The 19,522-nt window shown below is 38.2% G+C and overlaps 2 protein-coding genes across 8 annotated transcripts; one reads left to right on the plus strand and one right to left on the minus strand.

Moving 5' to 3' along the window:
* Window positions 1-193: 193 nt before the first annotated feature.
* LOC18008423 (protein SWEETIE) lies at window positions 194-16,887 on the minus strand. 6 transcript variants are annotated; one of them, XM_024155112.1, is made up of 48 exons: window positions 16,601-16,887; window positions 15,985-16,192; window positions 15,593-15,699; window positions 14,923-15,159; window positions 14,726-14,815; window positions 14,559-14,646; window positions 14,123-14,184; window positions 13,810-13,914; window positions 13,514-13,603; window positions 13,305-13,385; window positions 13,137-13,205; window positions 12,437-12,562; window positions 11,920-12,023; window positions 11,419-11,551; window positions 11,236-11,342; window positions 10,803-10,904; window positions 10,493-10,660; window positions 10,273-10,359; window positions 9,972-10,065; window positions 9,782-9,850; window positions 9,566-9,688; window positions 9,089-9,157; window positions 8,882-8,986; window positions 8,568-8,656; window positions 8,239-8,395; window positions 7,933-8,082; window positions 7,782-7,831; window positions 7,574-7,673; window positions 7,427-7,483; window positions 7,264-7,331; window positions 7,059-7,152; window positions 6,638-6,819; window positions 6,139-6,283; window positions 5,978-6,046; window positions 5,668-5,724; window positions 5,489-5,575; window positions 5,280-5,408; window positions 4,983-5,204; window positions 4,468-4,905; window positions 4,141-4,206; window positions 3,760-3,857; window positions 3,526-3,622; window positions 3,257-3,419; window positions 2,467-2,777; window positions 2,247-2,381; window positions 1,954-2,118; window positions 1,740-1,865; window positions 194-1,470 (listed from the first exon to the last, which is right to left on the minus strand). In XM_024155112.1, exons 1-48 carry the CDS (start codon window positions 16,763-16,765, stop codon window positions 349-351), a joined length of 6,966 nt encoding a protein of 2,321 aa, XP_024010880.1. In that variant the 5' UTR covers window positions 16,766-16,887; the 3' UTR covers window positions 194-348. The 6 variants fall into 6 exon arrangements, with proteins under 6 accessions (XP_024010880.1, XP_024010884.1, XP_024010887.1 ...); XM_024155116.1 differs by having other exon boundaries at window positions 13,305-13,379; window positions 14,123-14,187; XM_024155119.1 differs by having other exon boundaries at window positions 5,001-5,204; window positions 14,123-14,187.
* A 167-nt stretch (window positions 16,888-17,054) lies between these two features.
* On the plus strand, window positions 17,055-19,363 carry LOC18007935 (protein FLX-like 2). Of its 2 annotated transcripts, none has more exons than XM_006391418.2 (5): window positions 17,055-17,196; window positions 17,370-18,026; window positions 18,229-18,374; window positions 18,457-18,548; window positions 18,819-19,363. In XM_006391418.2, the coding sequence occupies exons 2-5, from the start codon at window positions 17,461-17,463 to the stop codon at window positions 19,095-19,097; spliced, it is 1,083 nt and encodes a 360-aa protein (XP_006391480.1). In that variant the 5' UTR covers window positions 17,055-17,196; window positions 17,370-17,460; the 3' UTR covers window positions 19,098-19,363. The 2 variants fall into 2 exon arrangements, with proteins under 2 accessions (XP_006391480.1, XP_024006128.1); XM_024150360.1 differs by having other exon boundaries at window positions 17,061-17,196; window positions 17,439-18,026.
* Window positions 19,364-19,522: the final 159 nt, after the last annotated feature.

The raw sequence follows: 19,522 nt of genomic DNA on the forward strand, positions 1-19,522 counted from the left end.
AACGCTTCTTTCTAAATATGGTGTAGAACTAGATAAGGTATAGAAGACTCTCTTGGCAAGAGAAGGTTTCCACAATAGTAGACTGATAATAAATACCAAATAATGTTACTAATAACGTTTTCAATTTTATACATGTTTAATCCCCCAAACCAGCAATCACAGGCAATTGAAATGACGCAGCAAACAAAACAACTGAACCATAGTTCACTGTAAATGTTATATATAACCTCTCAAACTCAAGGCTCTTTCACAAAACAAAAAATGGATTTTCATATAGTTACAACTGAATCATAAATGGTCACAGTAAATGTTATATAACCTCTCCAACTCATATTAGTCACCTAATGTTTAATCCTCCTCGCTCTTATTTTCAGCCGTTGTTTTATCCGATACAACAACACCAGCTTCAACACGTTCGTTGCCAGATTTATATTGGTCATCCTCAAGTGACTTTTGAAACTGTTGAGGTTCGAGATCATCTGATGTATCATCTAAGGCTGGTGTATCTGCTTCCGGTGAAGGAAGTTTGATACCAATTCCAGTATTTTCAATTTCATTGCTCTTACTTTCAACTGATTCTTCCTTCATTCCAACAAAATGATCTTCGGATGAGGTTTTGTCCTTCTCGATTGTAAGAGCTTCTTCTATGAGAGATGGCTCTACTGTTTCCTCTTCGACCACTTTGATTTTGTCAACAAAATCTTCTCCTGTGGTCTCAGAGGCAGGGTCAGATGCAAGATGTTGATCATCAGCTTCTTCTGCAAGTGGTGAATGAATTTTCTCATTTGATTCATCATCCTGAAAAGATAAGCTCCCCAGAAAGCCTGGCTCCTCTTCAGCAATACTTTCGGTCTTTGACTCTGACCCTTCAGGATTTTCTGTTTCAGATCTCTTACTTTCAACTGATTCTTCCTCCATTTCAACAAGATGATCTTCGGATGAGGTTTTGTCCTTCTCGGTTGTAAGAGCTTCTTCTATGAGAGATGGCTCTACTGTTTCCTCTTCGACCACTTTGCTTTTGTCAACGGAATCTTCCCCTGTGGTGTCAGAGGCAGGGTCAGATGCAAGACGTTGATCATCAGCTTCTTTTGCAAGTGGTTTATCATCCTGAAAAGAAAAGCTCCCCAGTAAGCCTGGCTCCTCTTCAGCAATACTTTCTGTCTTTGACTCTGACCCTTCAGGATTTGTGGAAGCAGGAAAAGACTGGAAAGTGTCCCAATCATCATCATCATCATCATCATCGTCATTATCTTCATCATTTTCTTCCTGCATTCCACTTTCTACTGAGCTAAGCTGATTAGATGGTGTTGGTACAGTGGACAATGTTTCAGCTTTAATAATATCAGCAGAAGAGGCAGCTTTCTCAGGTGTTGCTACCACAGGTGCTGGTAGTTTAATATCCATTGGCGGAACCAAGGCTTTTGGTTTCGGAAGGGCGCTATCTTGAGAGACGGAAGCACGTATAATATCCTAAAACCAAATGGACAAGGACACCAATCAGATAGTTATTTCGAAATTTTGCAAGCAAAATGCATAACCCCCACAATAAATATTAACTGATTTGATCCTAATTTTAAGCTTCTATGCTGGATAACAGTTTGAATCATCGGGAATAGAAGCATAGAAGAAGAAAAAATAACAAAAGCCCAGCAAATAAAGCAAAAGTTTGGTTGATCAAACCAAAACCTTCGAAGACAATATTTCCAGATGTGTAAATCAAATTGAATGCATTCAAGAACCTGAAGCTGCTGTCGGTGTGTTGTTGGCAGCGACAGCAAAACATCCTTAAAGTGAACAGCTGAAGAAGACAACTGAGCTAGATGAGAAACAAGCCGTACAGCTACAGCTCTTAATTCGAGGACTTCCTGGTATTGATCCATAAAAACAAAAGAATTGAAGTTTACGAACTGCCTTCTGAGGAAGCAATTTTACAGGCTGGGCTAGGAATGGAACCTGAGAAACGCCATCTGAAGTCTTAGAGAAAACCACAAGAATGGATTCAAGAAAAAGCCTCATGAATCCCTTCTGAAGTTCATCAACATTTGAGTGTGTCTGAAGTAGCATTATGAGCCGTAGGCATTCACCAGCTATAACCACTGATTCCTTATTCATAGGTTTCTATTCAAAAGAATAAGAAAGAAGTCAGTTATCATACTATTTTTTTTTATCTAAAAGAAGTCAAGATTCCTCTTTACTCCTAGAAAGTAAAGTCTGTTAAAATTGGAAGGAAGAAACGAGAAAACAACCAGAAGCGCCCTCTGCATTAGACTGACAATATCTCCACTAAGTTCCCCAACAAAAAAGATCACAAAACATTTCTCCTCTGGGTTGTTGTAACGCTGTACCAAGCTTTTTAGGACTTGTAAGGCAGTAGCTTGAACCTGAAGATATTTGAACCAATTCTGTTAAGAGCTTGATAATTCAGTGGCTGAACTAAAATATGACAAGAAGGCAAGTCTCAGTTACCTGCATATTGGAATCTCTAACTACTGTTGCTATACTAGTGTGGCAACTCTTCAACATGGCAATACAGATTGAATTGGTATCAGTTTCATCTCCTGGACAGTCAAACTCGTAGGCAAGCTTAGCCAGGGAAAAAAGTTGTTCCAGACAGAATGCAAGCTTCAGCTGAAGAAGCTTGCGTAACCCTGATCTCTTGTTGTCCACGAGATTGATTCCGTTGATACAATCTTTGGTCAGATCATCAACCATGTGCAGACAAGCACCAAAAATTGCTCTTAGAGGAACGCTGCTATCGGCAACAAAATTAGTGGCATCTGCAATAAACGTTTCGATTAAACAGCTTCTACAAACTTTTCTATGTCCCAAGAAAGGAAGCAAAAGCTTGCAGTTGCAGCACAATAATTTCACCATTCTACATATGCTACTTCGGGGTCTCATAAAACAGCAGAAAGCATACATGATCTATACTGGAGGAAAGATCAAAATGAATACAATCTCTTACAGAACTTTGACACCATCGGATTAACCACCCCTAGTCAGCGTAGTAAACCAATAGTAAACCCAATTCCAAATCTATAACAACTTACTATCTGTTCATTTTTTCAAACTATTGACGACGCATCCCCATCAACAAGGAATCTTTCTGTTTTAAAGAAACATCATAGTGTATCATTATTTTAGATTTCATATGCTTTCTGTCTAAGAACGTAGTTGTTGTGTGGCCCAGGCAGCTGAAATGATAGCCGCCTTTATTATCATATTATCGCATTAGCTGTGGATTAAATTCTCATACCTGTAGACGGTTTTTGTGACGAGGTTCTGGTAAGCTCAAGCATTAACTCATTGGTGGACTTCACAATCTCAAGAGCTTTTGGTAGGTATGCGTCAGTGGGGACTTGCCGGATGCACTTATACCCACTTAGTAGAAAGGCCAGAGGTGCCGAATTTAAACGATACTGCATCTTACCAGCAATTATCAGATAGATGTAAGGAGTGCAACAAATAAAATTGAAATCCAGAAATGCAACAAAAAAGAAAAATTGTTCAAAGTTTACAAGTTACCTTCAACTCAAAACGTGTCACTAGTGTCTTTATGGAGATAAATAAAGGAGACAGCAAACTATCCCAAATGTCATCATCTGGCGAAATTTCATTATGCCTGAAACAGAAAAGAAGGAACCTTTGTTAGGGTTTCTTCCAGATGCAATTCAGTATATTTCACTCGACATGATTTTTCAGGTTCAAAATGAACAGAACTGGACACAGTTTCCAAAAATCTCCTGGTGAAGAGCGCACCTGTGAAGAATTTTGAACAAGTACCCCAGACAGAGTTCAATAGTCGAATACGCAAACTGCTCACTTTCAAAAAATTCTTTTGGACAGTTTTGTGAAATCTGTTGAAACGTGAAACAAACTTTATCAGAACGGGCATCTTTCAAATGCATAAGGCAAATAGTATATATAGTCCTGAAAAAATGAATCAGGAATCAGTTATTACGAGAAAACTCATCTAACGATGTCATAGTTCCAATTAAATTAAGGGGAAAAAGAACAGAGAAAAAGATTACAAATATACAAACGTTCTTGAACCTGATTTAATTGAATAAATGCACGCTAAAAATGATGCTCTAGAACCTAAACCTCCAATGGTTTCAGGAATATTAACAAGTAAAGTACCTGCTGTACTACGGATATTGCAAGAATATCCCATGAACTGTCCATATGAAAGGAAAACGAAAAAACCTGGATGAGATACAAAAATAAATAAAACCAATCAGAGGAGTGAATAACTATTCAAAGCTAACAGAGGACAATCAGAACAAATAAGAAAAGTGTGGGGTAGAGTTGATCTGCACAAAGCACAAGGTATTATGTGTTCCAAAGAGGGAGAATGTGAATGCTACAACCAATTTTAAATCCTTTCATTAACTGATAGTTTATGAACTACAACAGAATAGTATGAGAAGAATTTCAAGGAAGATAAAATATATGACGTGGACCTACCTGCAATACTTCTTGGCAGAGATCTATGCTAAGAAAGCCACTGGTGAAAAATCTTTCAGCACAAAGAGATTGGAAAATTGGTAATGCAATTTCATATAACTTTAGGCCCTGGAACGAAGATTCCTTAATGCTGGAGTCCCGACTATATTTGATTTTAGATGAGCCAAAAGGTATTACTTGCGTATCAGAGACTGGATGCATCCCCTGAAATAAGACAAGTACAGCGAAGCCCCATAGAAACTGATAATCTGCGACCTCTAGTGTAACCATGCGATGTTTAGATATCAAGGAACTATCAGAAAATCCTTCTACACTATGATTCACAGGAATTGCATCCAGGACCAAAGCTTGCAGGATCACAGGCCATGCCTCTTCCAGACAAGGCTGTAGCCTTCTTGACACAGTATGGGACGGGATTTCATCTAAGAACGAGTACTGCTACAGAAAGTCAAAGATCTTATTAGAAAATAGGGGAGAAAAGGACAGAAATGTTCAGCTAAAGAGAGAAATAGTACTATTAAGTGTTGACTCACACTTCTTTTGAGGTTCTGACACACGCAAACATAACTGTAGCCCCTTAGGACCTGAATCCAATACCTCCCGAGTAGGTCTGAACTCTTGGAAAACAATGGCAATAATGCTTCAAATTCTACTGGCACCTCACCATGGTGTTTTCTCAAGAATGTAAATATATAACACTTAAGAGAGGCATGTGCAGCAAGAAGCCTGATCTTGATCTACGTTGTACGAACAAGTCTACTCAGTGAAAGCCGAATAAATTTAGAAAATGAAACCTTTTGTTGCTTATATACCTTGCTGGTGACCCATTCAGCAAACGAAGGATAATATAATTCGTTGAACTCATTGAGCGGACGTGAAAGCAGAGAAAATATGCGTTTGACTGCAACTTGATCACTGCTAATTATTCCACTAGTCATTATCTGGAATGATTAAACACATTAATTTAGCAACTTAAGGGCACGAAATCTAAACGAAAACCCATGACAAATGCAATGCTCACCTTTGTGGCCAATTGTAACCCAGCTTCCAGAAGAACAGGGCCAGAATATGCATCCAAGGCAGTACGAACAGCAGACACAAGTTGAGCCTAAGTGTAAAAATGATCAGTATCTATTATGTTACATTAAAAACATCAGATTAGTCTTTGTTAGTTTCGAGAAAATTTTGCATGGGGAGCACCTGATATTGTTCCAGAAGAAGATGTCCAGGAAGTTCAGGGTCGGCTACTAATTTGAACTGCACAAGTATCACACAATTATAATTTTTTTTTCTGTAAAATACCACACCAGATAAACAGGTGAATGTGACTTGGAGGCCAGCAAAATCTTGCCCAGAAGCACATTTTGAGGCAAAGAATTGGGTGGTGGGGAAGAATAATCGAACAGACAACTTCCGAAGAAAGAAAAGGTAACGTAGAAAAGTGTGCGGGGAATGAGAGAATCACATGTTAACTACTTTATAAAGTTCTTCCACTACCAGAAAGTCTCACCTTCTCAAGAATTGAACCAAGAAGTCCAACTCCAATCGGCCTCATGTTTTCAAACTGAATAGTGCTTATCTGAAGAATTTGGTACATCTTGTTAGCATTCCCTCTCAGCAATTTTCAGACACTTCAAATGGTCCTTTACAAAGTTGATTCCTTTTTTTTACCTGATAAGCAAGAGATATCAGCTCTTGTAGCTGAAGGACTAGCCAGTCACCTGAGCTTTGTCTGTTGGAAGCAAGTTTCCTTGCCAATGAAAGATCAAAATGAGCAGCATCCTTTCCTACAGCCTCTGGCAAAAGACTCAAACACCTAGAATTGAAAAATCAGTTGGGATAATTTAGGTAAAAGGACATAATTCAGAACACAAACAAATATAAACTAGTATGCATTTTGACTGAGAGCTGCAACCATTAAATTATTAAGTGCTCAACATTAACTAAAAGTTAAAATTTCATTTCATATTGGCTCAATGCCGATACTCTTCACAAACTTGTTGAAACTAAGCTCTGCATCAGCATAAACTTTCGAAACATAAGTTAAAAGTTTATTTCCATCAAATTTAAGTTATGGTCAAAATTATTTCGGGCCATTCATTGAAAAAAATGATGTCGCAGGTATTGATTAGAGAGGGAGGGTAGGAACAAAGAAACATCTCCCACTTACTCAGCTGCAAAAATTCTGGTTCGATATCTTAAGGTTTTGTCTTTATCAGGATTGGCACGTAAAGATTTCCCACTAGAGTTAGAAACCATGTCTTCATCATCATTTCCAAGGTTCTCTGTGTTAGCAGGATCATTCTCTGAACTGTTCGTTTCAGCACTCCTTCCAGCGGATGCTGCAAGGGCCTGTTGGAAGAGTAAAAAAATTAAATTTTCATTGATTATGGGAACACGAAAGCAGACCTGTATATATAATAACACATAACACATGAAAATTGAAAATTGACAGTCACATTTTGGAAAGAATGGCGGCAAATAATGAGGAAAAAAATAAATTGCCATGGTCCTTTTTCAGATAGTTCATACTGCAGCAATGAAAAAATAATCGAAAACCAATAAATTAGTACGGAACTCTTAGCTATTACCATGTTGCGGCATATAGACATCCATCGAGATGGGCGTGATGGGCATGTAGCATAAAGCAGACGTGTCAAGGTACTACGGATCAGGTTTCCAATCCTACAAGAACACAACATCCAGTCCATTAATAAAGCAAGTTAATCAAAACCTTACATAGGAACACAATATCTCCATAAGACAGAAAAAATTATAGAAAGAACAATTGCTTACTCAGAATCCGTTTCTTCATCTAACATCTGAAATAAGTTACCTTCTATCTGCTCATCAATGACAGAAACCTAAAACACAAAAACCCGATAAATCTGAGGGTGTGACAAATTCAAAGACTAGAGGATTCTGGAAAGAAAAATTAAAATCAAAGCATGCTGTTTACCGGGTCTTTTTCAATCAGATGCCGAAGAGTTGACACAGAGAGGCGCCTAATTATTGGCTAGTTTTACAAAAGATAAAACTAGTTTTCATCAGGGAAGTCCTTCAAGATTTGCTTATGAAAAGAAATCATAGCAAAAAAAAGAAAAACCTGTCTCGATGCCAGCGTCAGTAAGAGATTCTTGACGTGTGAATGAACTGAAACAGCTTGTGGAGCAAAAAGAATAAGCTGCTGGGTAAAACAGACGCTCCTGAAAACAGTTAGATGTAAAAAACAATTAAGCGTAATAAAGATCGAGATAATATATAGCAATAACAATGGATTAAAATGATTGCGATATAGAGAAACATTCACATACTCAAGTAGTGTTGGAATTTCTTGCCAAGAACTAATCTCTGCAATAACAGACTGCAAAAGCATTTATTTAGGACGAGCTAACCAATTTCCCTTACATACAATGCATGCATCTTCCCCTTCTGGAAGACAATGTTGGAGGTCCAGAATAGTACCTTGCAACGTGAAAACAGAATGCTGCCAGGAGAAAGCTCCGGACCAAGGACAGCAACAATAGCATTAATAAGGCGTCCAATGGCTTGGGAAAGATCAATCCATCCACTTTCTTCAGTCAATAAAATATCCAAGGCAAGTCCTAGTGCTGCCTAATAATACATACAGAACCGGAATGATGACATGAGACAATGAATGGGGATATCAAATCAAGTTGGGGAAAAGCAATTTTCTCAATAATTACAAAAACAAAGCAAGATACGAAAAGCGTGCATCCAAAGGTCTAAATGAGTTACGAAATTGTTTACCTGAACATGAGATACAAATGATAAACCAGCAGCCTCAATGGTCAAAAGAAGCCCATGCAATGCCCAGATCTTAAGACCAAGAACGGGGCTTTTGGCCAGAGATGAGACTGAACTAACAGTAGCGGGTACTAAGGTCGACAATGCCATTCCTCCTGCACTGCAAGCCATGTGCAAAATAAAATTTCAAAAAATGTCAACAGACTAGCTTTCAATATGTGAAATAATACGTATTTCCAAAGATGGATAACATTTGAATTTAAGTGTTTCAAATTTTATTGGTATTCACCACATATTAAACAGAACGTTCAAGTTAGGAAGCCAAACTCCACCTGTGATGGATGCAGCCAAGTGCAAGAGCAATTGATCCACCATAGTTTGGATCTGTTATCCCACTTAGGTCGCCAAGAAGCACTCTGGTCTATAATCACCATGCAAAAACATATGTGAGAAATAACGAAAATTTGTTTGTCATACTTCCTATCACTAAAGATAAAAAACGAACATCTAGACAAAGAAAATGGTTCCCAAATTCTTTAACATCTAGGAAATAAATGAACAAGCAGACCCATAAGCATCCAATTTTAAGGGGGAAAAAGATAGGGTCGTAAAAGATTTCTCTATAGAGATCGCATTGTGGACAGACCATTCTTGCCGTAAAGATGTCATTTCCAAGACGAGCTAGAAGACCAAGACCTTCACATGCTGCTCTGCGTTGCGACGCACAAATTTCTCCCTCTGTTAAAATACTCTATTGCAACAGAAACATCAAAATGATATAAGAAAATACGTGAATCAATTTTGAGAGTAGGTTCATAATTCTGGACTAGCATCTTTATTTGACATACAATACCTGAAAAATGGCTTGCCCTGTGCTTAATACCTCTGTTCCTAGTTGCTGAGGACGTAGAGTATGCAAAGCCTGTAAGAAATAAATGAAACATAAAGTTCTGAATGCAATAGAATATATTATCTTCCTATTTACAAGAAGCACATCATCTGAACTCAGATATGGTTAATTTCTTCAGCACAGTAGTCCTACAATTGCAGAGGCATGGTAGCACAACCCTTCATACTCAGCGAATAGTGCACGGGTCATTATTTAATGAAACAAAACGTATCCGCTTTATATATAAACCAAAATGTGTATAATCTTTTATATAATGTCATGTTATGTGTACTTTCTAGCTTCCCAAGATCAGTATCATACACGAGGTAGTGTAACAAATTCACCAGAACATTGTACCTTTACCATATAACTATCTTGGCTAATCGTTTTACCACGGTTCGTTAGAACGCACTAAACTCATGTACTAAATATTGAAAGCACCTTTAATCCGGCAAGAAGTCCCGCACAGATGTTAGTTAAGCTGGCTGTACGCCATTGTTGCTTTTTTCCAGCTTTCATACACTGCTGTATGACCAAAAGAAGTGAGAGCATCCCATTGCTATCCTGAGAAGAACAGGTTACAATTATTTCAGAATATCAAAATAACAAATGTCATAGCAAAACAAGGACTTATCTGGACATATAATAACCACAAACCTGAGAAGCAAACATGATACCAAAGCAGACAACCATCTGATTCACCAATGTCTTTTTCACAGTCTCTGGCTTCATGATTACAGAAATTTTGTGTAAGAGAAAGCATAAAAAACAAAGACAAGCCTGTAGCCAGATATAAAACCAGCAACACCATTAAAGATATTCTCGCCAAAAAGTGCATTGCGCTTACCAGAGGAAAACTAGAAACTTTACTTTCCCATACACTTGGTGCCAGACCATCTTCCCCACCTTGAAAATAGCGAAGTTCATCTTCAAAACAATCCCTGGATAAAAAAATCATAACTTACATCTCCTTGGGAAGGACTAGTTTTCTACAGCGTGATCAAGAATTTGTGAGGAAACAAATGCAGCAAAATTCCTTAGGGAACTGGATCAATAGATTACGAACAGCTGCTCTTGGTATGGTGAAAGAAGAATCAGCCATTCTAGTTCATTATGCAAAGTAATAAATACAAATGACATTTAGGCACCTGCCAGGAATCCAAGGACCAAGCCATGCATCTCTTTTGTCAAGGAGCGCCTTCAAGCACGAGCTTTCCTCGAATCCAGAAGGATCCCTTTCATGTAAACAAATATGAAGAAGTGACTAGTTCAGTGATTAACAAAGAGATTTATCAAACCATGTCCTTAACATACATTTATAAATGGATTTTTAAAAAAGTAGCAGTTAGGGATGACATTAATCTTTACCTATATGGTGCAGTGCATAGCTGAAGAATTTGCTGATGCTCACTTTTATAGGCCAACGGATCTGGGATGGATTGATAAGCTATCAATATTCTTATGATGAGTATGTCGACCAAAGTTTTGACATCAGGCAACCGTTTGTTAGCCATTGCCGATACATAAGATAAAGCGCTGTTTTTAAGAAGATAATGTCAATCCACTCATTATACAGATAAAGGATAAGAGAGCTTATTCTCAAATGAAATTAGCTGAATTGTTAAAACTGGCAATCACAGGTAGACAAAAATTTTAGGAAGCATCAGTAATGTCATACCTGCGAAGGTTTGCCAGTACAGGTTGAAGTAGAATACCATCATCATAAGAGACAAAACGTCGCACAAAGGCTGTGAGTGCGTCAATTGCAGCAGACAACACACTATAAAAAGGAGAACATTGATCATCTACTTGTGTTTAAGAAAAAAAGTAGAATAATCACTTTTGTTCCTATTGGACATGAAGCAATCAGGGAGAATTGAGGACTCAGCCCTCTCATACCAGCTATTAATGTGTCAAAATTAAATAAGACAGAGTTAGAAGACTAGAATAAACGACTTTTATTATAAAGGTATGTGCATTGTTTCCTGATGTGTCAAATGAAAGACAAAAATGGTTCGCTACCAGGAGCTACAACAAGGTATACAACATAGGGCAAGAATATTCAGGCCTTGGCATTTCAATAAAAGCTTAATGCATCAAGGGCCACTTACCTTAACGTAGATTTTAACACAGTAGGTTGTTTGATCAACTGCTCTGGATTTCCAGTAAAGACGTCAGTCCACAAGATAAGAATATCAAAATCTTGGTCCCCGAACTCCTATATAATAAAGTAGAGTTTCATTAGACACTGCACACTCCGGACCCTGCTGTTGAAGACAAGACTGAAATATTACCTCCTTTGGCATTGAGTTTAATAGGGATGATAACAATAACCATCCAGCTTCCTTTTCACTTGAGGAGACTGTAATGTTTCTCCTTGATTCAGTTAGCATCTTCTTTGAAACTTCAAGCACTGACCTTGGCAATCTGTGATCAAGAAATTACAAGAAAAGTATTAATGGAAGTTCTGAATTGGCAATTCTAAGCAAGTCATGGCAGGTTGAGAACTATTTTGACTATCTAACACAAAAATCTCCTCTGTATTTTTCATGGCACGCATCGACAGTACTACGAGTTTAAGGTTCACCTAGTTGTCTAGCGCAATGAGTAAGGTAGCAATTTACAGGATTAGTGGGAAGATTTCTTCATCAGCTCACAGAGATAACAAGTACGCCGCCTAAATGCAAGAGTCCAATGCCCAGCAACAATAATTTGTTGGAACGAGTATTCACGTTGGGTTAAAGTGGTGAAACGGTGAATAAGATGTGATCAGAGGGAGCTATGAAGACTCTTACCTAGCAGGATAACCAAGAGAGAGTCCAGGAGAAATGGAGACTAGAGCTGCCAAAGTTGCTGCTTGCCCATGCAAAGAAGCAAGATCATTCATTAATTTGCCTCCCTACATAAAATGCAATGGTGAAAAATAAGTCACTCATCAAGTTGCAACTGTTACAATAGAGAATGTCTATATATAAAGACTTAAGAGATGAATAAGTTCAATTAGATGAAGGCCAATGACGCCATAAACATATAAAGGGAAAATATGATGACTCGTGATATAAAGATCGTTTTCAATTCGCCATATTAATTTTCATTGATAAACTTTTTTGTTTTGCATTAATCATGACAGAATATTCAGTAGAAATATATATGATACAAATGCAGCAGGCCATGTATGCATGTGTGATTAAATATGGAATAAAAATACCCGTGTCAAACTCACAAGAGACTCAAAGAAACATAAACATGATAATATCATGCTAAAAGAAGAAAACCAACTGAGTCGAATGAATTGGAAGAATTAGTATTTACCTTTTCAAAGGATAAACTTTCCCGTAAAGCATTAACAGTGGTTACAGCATAAGAAGTCAGCCCACCAACGCAGGTGGGATCAACCTCAGCCAGAGCACGTAAAGTTAAAGCAGCCTCAACACGTACCTGGAAAAATCAAGTTGACCTTTGTAAATTTATGCATTTTCAATTACCCTTGGGTTGTCATTTTAGCCAATGTATCCAGATAGTACCAAGACGTTCATTGTTGGCATCATGTTCGCATGACAGGTAAAACTAATAAACACTGCATAAAGCTGAGTCTAAGTATTTAATTAGCTACTGCATTCAGAAAAACAATCAGAAATCACTCTGATAACGGCTTCTTCCAACCTTCTATTTCTATGCATAAAGGTTTTGTTTACCTACCTACTGAGTTCTGTCATACCGATCTATTCCAGCCCTCTATGTCTATAGATAAAGATTTTGTTTACCTAACTTTTGATGGACAGACTTTAAAGTAAATCAAACAATTTTACATCCAGTATACCACGAAGTACAAACGAAATATGTCTTTCTGTGCAATTTTACTAGTACCAAACAAGAAACACGTAGATAAGGAAGATCGGAGCCTGGAAGATTATTAGCATTAAGAAAATCTAAATGCTGCAAATAAAAGAAAAAGAGATCAAGAGGACTCGTGTTGAGAATAACTATCAAAACAAGATATGTGAAAGCTTACAAGGTCCAAAAAATGTGACAATGCTGCACCCACTGTGTCATCAAAAAACTCCCTGAATTCATTGGGAACCTGCAGGCAGGAAAATAAAAACATTTCTTCATTAAATTAAAGAAACAAAAGCTTCATGACAAAAATCAATCTGACGAGTTACGCCAGTAGCGGCCTCACCTCTCCCAGTGTTTTCAATGTGTATGACAAAGCCCGCAACGCAACTATTTTCATTGACGGACTAGCATCTGAAGACTGAAGCTACATTTGTTTTAGAAAAAAACATAAATAACTTGCTTGATCATGATGTAGAAAGATAAATTAAATTTTTTGAATATAAGTAGCTCTGACTTGCAGGGGAAAAAAGTGGATCAGTTAAACTGCTAAACCTGCTTTCCAAGAAAAACGGAAAAGCTTCTCTGGCTTGGTTCCATCATTTGATCAATTACGCCGACCCGTAGGATGTAAAGAACACATGCCTTCAAAAATTAGAATATACATTAAGAAAATTGTTTTTCATAAGTGTTAGTAATTTCTCCACGTTGTTTTCAACCAATGCAGAGAAAACTTGTGAATGATTCCAAGCATAGCATTAGAGTTGCATGGTGATATTTTGATAGATAAAACTATGTAAGAAAATTTATCGAGACATAATGACAAGGTTGGAACTGCAAGCATAACGTACTAGTGCATGGGCATCAATTGAAGAGTCACCCCGCAGCATGTCGATGACATGCAAAGAATAGTCTTGAAGCTCACTATCTGGATCCAAATACTTTATCCTGATGGCCTGCAAAATTCAATGTTTACAAGGCCATGTGCCGAATTGAAGGATATGTATGTAAAAAAATTCGTAGATAATCACAAGGTTCATCTCAATTGGTGTGATTTCCGAAAAAGGTCCATGTCAAATGTTAAACATAATGTCTCGTTGGCAGGATGAAATGCAAAATCTAATCAACTCACCAGGACAACACAATAACTAATCGTTTATTTACCTGTAAAAAGAACACCCATGACAGAGCCAAACCAAACCGCTTGTTCCTTGCCCTAGATCCAACTGCTGCAATTTCAAAAAAAAAATTATGACGGAGAAACAAAAATTAGTGCTTTGCAGAAAAGAAAAAATGTATATATTTGATGAACCAAAAATTTACAGAGAGAGATTCATGAAACCCCTAATATTTCAAAGGTCAGAACTAATCAGGTATGTTTAATTTTACTACGTGTGCCATTATAACTGCTTTCTCATTCTTACTGTGCATGCCTCCACACGGTGACTGTACTATAGGGACTAAAGAAGTTCTGCCACAATTTCAAAGGCAAGACAGAAAGGGTATAAAACGTGTGCGTGACACCACGAATGCTACAATAATATGTCATCATATTGCCAGAATGGCTTGCAAGTCTGTCTTCAATTACTCATAACACTACCTTTTGTGAAGGGTATAATTAGATGCCTCTGCAAACCACCTTCAAGTTTCTTTGCCGGTGGAAATGGACCTTTACCTCTGGGTTGGACCTGACAAACAAAAATTAAATTCCATGACCACAGAGTTATGAAGACCGAAAGGAAGCAAAATACTGGTGAAATAGTCTACCTGCGCTTCAGGATGCATTCCTAGCGCAAGCAATGAGCCCAAAGCCTCTGCAAATGCATCTCGGACAGACGATTCTGAATCTTCAATACCCTACATTAAGAGGCAAATATATATTCAGCGATAAACATCAGCCCACCAAGAAACTGAAAGAAGACCGAGTAAAACACATACAGGTTTCACTAGCACATCAAACTGACCTTGACACAGTAAGACGCTAAAGTATCAAATTCGCTAGTACCAAGACCAGGTCCTCCAATGTTGGAAAAGGCCTTCAAACAACGAGCAGCAGCGATTCTCACTACGAATGATTTATCTAAAGTGGAAAATCTTGTGATCAGACGGTATGCTTCAGAGTACGCAGTGGCAGCAGCTGTACCACCGCAACCTTCCAAAGCATTGTGAAGCAAGATAAAGGCTTCTTGTCTCACAAAATCCTGAAAACAAGGGAAACGACTCAGAATTAAATCAGTAACTAATAGTTGCAGAATAGAGGTCACTTCTCATTGATGTCCACAAGTTTCTTCACAAAACTCTAGATAATGATAGCTTGGCGGAAATAAATTCAATGATTGAGAAACAGCAGATTCAGAGACTTGTATAAGGCAAATTGGTTTATACACCAAACCATATCTACCGTAGATACTAGGACACAGTAACAATGGTTGCAGAGCTTTAATCTCTTCACTACCACAGATCAATACCTATTTAAGATTTTCACAGCGTATAGTTCTTTCAAAATAATCCAACTGGGCAGATGATAAAAAGATAAAATCCATTGTGGTATACTACATATAATTATGTTAAACCAATAAAATTTACCCTTCCAAACGACAGAAAGTAGATATTTGAAAAGTAGAACGACAGTACCTCGTTAAACTTCACTAATTTTGTCACAATAACTGTTGTTTCGAACAAGCCAGAAGTAATTTTTCTCCCAAAATGACGATACAGCTCCCCCAAGCACTGGGCAGCACCTAAGAAAAACATGTATCTATAAACTGAGGAACATAAGACCAAATAAACATAAAGCAGTAACCAAACGCATGGATGAACTTCATGAAATGCATCGATTGCTCCGCTCAATAGAATGCATATCAAACAGAAAAAAACAAACACACAATAATTTATGTTCTGCTTAGAAGGGTGACCAATAATAATCTTCATTCCAAAACATCACTATAGCCTACAGTATTTAAAATATTAATGAAAAATACTGCTTAATACAGCTTCTCAGTAATTCTTACAAATGTACAGCCTACCTGCAACTCGCTGTGGATCACTCCGCTTCCCATCCGAAAGAAACCCTTGTAAACTGCTAGCTCTAGAATATATCGAAATACTATCACCCTTTGATATTATTTTCGCCATAGCCACTGACGCAAGATGCCGTACCGGTCTCCGAGCACCAAGAGTAACTAGAGAATACAAAGCATCTTCGCATTTTCTTTGCCATACTAGTATAGACTCCTGACATACATGATCGTTGAGAATCCATCAGATAGGACATCTAAGTCTCATACAAACGCCAATATGATATACACACAAAATTAACCACAGAAACGTTCTTGGCTGTAACATTCCAAGTTAGAAATTCCTTCTCACAGTTTGAGATCACGAAACCTTAACTACTGCAAAAAATTAGCACAAATGAAACGATTTTCTCACATTTTTTGTGAAACGAAGAAGGCTACTAATTGATCTCATATCAATGTTTATGATAAATCTCATTTAACAAAGACTCATATTTCCACATAATTCTAATTCGCAGATGCGAAAATGACGAAAATGAGCATTATACAACGAAATGAACAAATATAAGAACGATCAAACCAAAAAAAAAAAAAAAATCAGGTTCTGAGAAACTAGAAGAAAAACCTTGGGCTCTTCGTCGAGTGCGGAAATAAGATCAGAAAGGATCTCGAAACAGAGGAGAGGGTCAGGGTTTTTCTGTGATGCTGAGGCCACAATCGACTCCAATTGAGCGACCAAAACGCCGAATCGCGAAAGAGGAGCGTTGTCGCTCACATTACTTTTCGCCATTGGAACAATATAAGCAAGAGTGACATAGAACGAACCAAGCCCAGTAGAAGAAAAACCAGAAAGCAGGAAAACGTAAGACGAGGAGGAAAGAGTAGTGAGAGAGAAGAGACTCGGAATATTTGTTTCAGATCTATCGAGGTCGGAGAAGAAAACCGGAATTTGTTTCCGGGTCGGGTATTAGATCAGTAAATTAACCCACCCGATATAAGACGGGCGTAAATACAGATATTCACTGGGTTATTTCTCTAATTGGAAAAAAAAATCCACATTTAATTTTTCTGTTCACCCCTGAAACTAGAAAAGCTCCACGTCGGTAAAAAAAAAACCTTCGCCGCCGATTGCTAGTGTTTCTCGCTCTCCGCCGCGTAGTCTCTCTCAAACTCGCTAAATTCCGACGATCGAAAAACCTCAGCAACTTTATTACTTCGAAGGTTCGTATCGGTCTCCTTGTTATTCCCGTCTGTAGAAATCTTCAAACCTAGATTTAATCGGAACTAGTCGGGATCTAATTGTCTTCTTCGATTCGATAGCCGCGACGTAGATAGATTGATTTTCCTGCCCATCACATCGTAATCTGATGATTCTTCTGTTGCTTATGTATCAGATTGACTTGAAAAGTTGCTAGAAGCTTACATTGATTTGCAGCAGCTTGTGCATCATTCTCTTTTCTCAGTTTGATAATTGAAGCGTTTTTGATGGGAAGCAAAGGAAGAATCCATCCACCTCATATGAGGCGTCCTCTTCCAGGTCCCGGTATAGCTCATCATCCCGAGAATTTTGGCCCCGGTATGCCGTCTTCTGCTCAAGGTGCGTTTACTTCCTTCAACATGATGCCTCCACCAGAAGTCATGGAGCAGAAATTCGTGGCACAACACGGGGAGATGCAGAGATTAGCAATAGAGAATCAGAGACTTGCTGCTACACATGGTAGCTTAAGACAAGAGCTAGCAGCAGCACAGCACAATTTGCAGATGCTTCACGCGCAGATAGGGTCGATGAAGTCCGAGAGAGAGCAACGGATGAGTGGTCTTGCGGATAAAGTTGCTAAAATGGAGACTGAGCTGCGGAAGTCAGAGGCAGTGAAGTTGGAGATGCTAGAGGCACGCGCAGAGGCGCATAACCTGGTGGTGGCGAGGGAGGATCTTATGTCCAAAGTGCATCAGTTGAATCAGGAACTTCAGAAAGCTCATTCCGATGTGCAGCAAGTGCCAGCTCTTATGTCCGAGCTTGATAGTTTAAGACAGGAATACCAGCAGTGCAGGTATTTGTTCTAATTCCTTTTTTTTTTTGGCTATTTTTGAGAAAATATGGTTGGAAGTAGAATTAGAACGTTTTGGATTATTGGTATGGAAGTTTCTGATATTACAAACTCGCGGCACTCATACTAGCGCTATTGAGTTTTCCAGCCTTTGTATCTGTCTCTTATGAAGGTCCTGATTATTTTTGGTTATCTGATTCTGCAGGGCAACATATGACTATGAGAAGAAGTTTTACAACGACCATATCGAGTCACTTCAGGTAATGCAGAAGAACTACATGACTATGGCTATGGAAGTACAAAAGCTTCAAGCACAGTTAATGAACAATCCAAATTCGGACAGGAGAGCTGGTACTAAATTATTCTATTTAGCTTCATTCTTCCACGATCTTTTTCAGTATTTTAAGAGTCGTATCTGTCAATCTAATGACAGCTGGCCCTTATGGTAGCAACATCAATGCTGAAATTGACGCTTCTGGGCATCAGAGTGGAATTAGTTACTATGATGATACTTTTGGTCACCAGGTTCGTGTGTTTTTTCTTTGCAAGCCTTTTCTAACTCGTCGTGGTATATACCATATAGCCACAAATGCGAACCACTATAGTTTTTCCACATTTATTGACCATCATGAGTAGTAAAATCTATACACTTGGGGCTCAAAACCTTTACCATATTATAAGTAGAAGGATGAGCTCTAGATTTGTTTAAAACTTTGCTCACTCTTTACCTGCTTCGATTTTGAATGTGCTTGAGGCTTGAGGCTTATATGTTTTTAACTTTTTATACTTTTGCAGGGATATATTCCTCCACCAGCTGCTGGTAACGCAACTGGACCAAATCCGTATGTTGCGACAGCTCAAATCCCATACCCAGGACCAGGAGTAACTCAGCCAGGATACTTCCCTCCAAGGCCTGGTTACTACTTCCCAAGAGGCCCTCCTGGTTCATATGACCCAAAAAGGCCTGGCCCAGGAACACACGGAGGTCCATTCCCACCTGCATCATCCTACAATACGCCTTACGTCCCTGCTGCTGCAACAACTGGTCCACGCGGAAACACTAGTCACAGATGAGACCATCGAGTACATAACAATAACTTGCCAGCTATACAATGCTTCAACTGTGGAGTTGTTGCCGGTTTTGGATAATTTATATATGGTCAAGAGATGCTGGTACAGTGGTGAACTTTGAGTTCTATTGTTTATCTGATTTTGGTGAGAGCTTGACTCGAGTCTGTACTGAGACAATTCTCAACAAGTTTTGCCTTTAAACTGTGTGATATGAGAGAGATGTAAACTCAGGAAATAAATAACAAAAAAAGAAGAGAAATTTGTACTCAGAGAAATCCTATCAATGAAACTTCCTCGAAATTAAGTATAAATTTATCATTAGTTTTAATAGAAAAATTCGTTGTACTGTGAGTATATAACTCAAAATTTGTCCATCCAAAATAAACTTTCAAAACTAAATTGATGAAAATATTTTAAATTCCCGCCAG

The sequence above is a fragment of the Eutrema salsugineum genome, unplaced genomic scaffold (genome assembly GCF_000478725.1).
Source record: "Eutrema salsugineum unplaced genomic scaffold, Eutsalg1_0 scaffold_9, whole genome shotgun sequence".
In the NCBI taxonomy this organism is placed as follows: Eukaryota; Viridiplantae; Streptophyta; class Magnoliopsida; order Brassicales; family Brassicaceae; genus Eutrema; species Eutrema salsugineum.

Bases quoted from the DNA above. Each gene is read 5' to 3' on its own strand.
- LOC18008423 (XM_024155108.1), bottom strand. From the start codon at position 16,765: ATGGCGAAAAGTAATGTGAGCGACAACGCTCCTCTTTCGCGATTCGGC. The intron at 4,906-4,982 runs GTACTATTTCTC...GACTTTCTGTAG, and splicing joins GTGTGAGTCAACACTTAATA to CAGTACTCGTTCTTAGATGA. The intron at 2,778-3,256 runs GTATGAGAATTT...CGTTTATTGCAG, and splicing joins GTCACAAAAACCGTCTACAG to ATGCCACTAATTTTGTTGCC.
- LOC18007935 (XM_006391418.2), top strand. From the start codon at position 17,461: ATGGGAAGCAAAGGAAGAATCCATCCACCTCATATGAGGCGTCCTCTT. The intron at 18,375-18,456 runs GTACTAAATTAT...ATCTAATGACAG, and splicing joins AAATTCGGACAGGAGAGCTG to CTGGCCCTTATGGTAGCAAC. The intron at 18,549-18,818 runs GTTCGTGTGTTT...ATACTTTTGCAG, and splicing joins ATGATACTTTTGGTCACCAG to GGATATATTCCTCCACCAGC.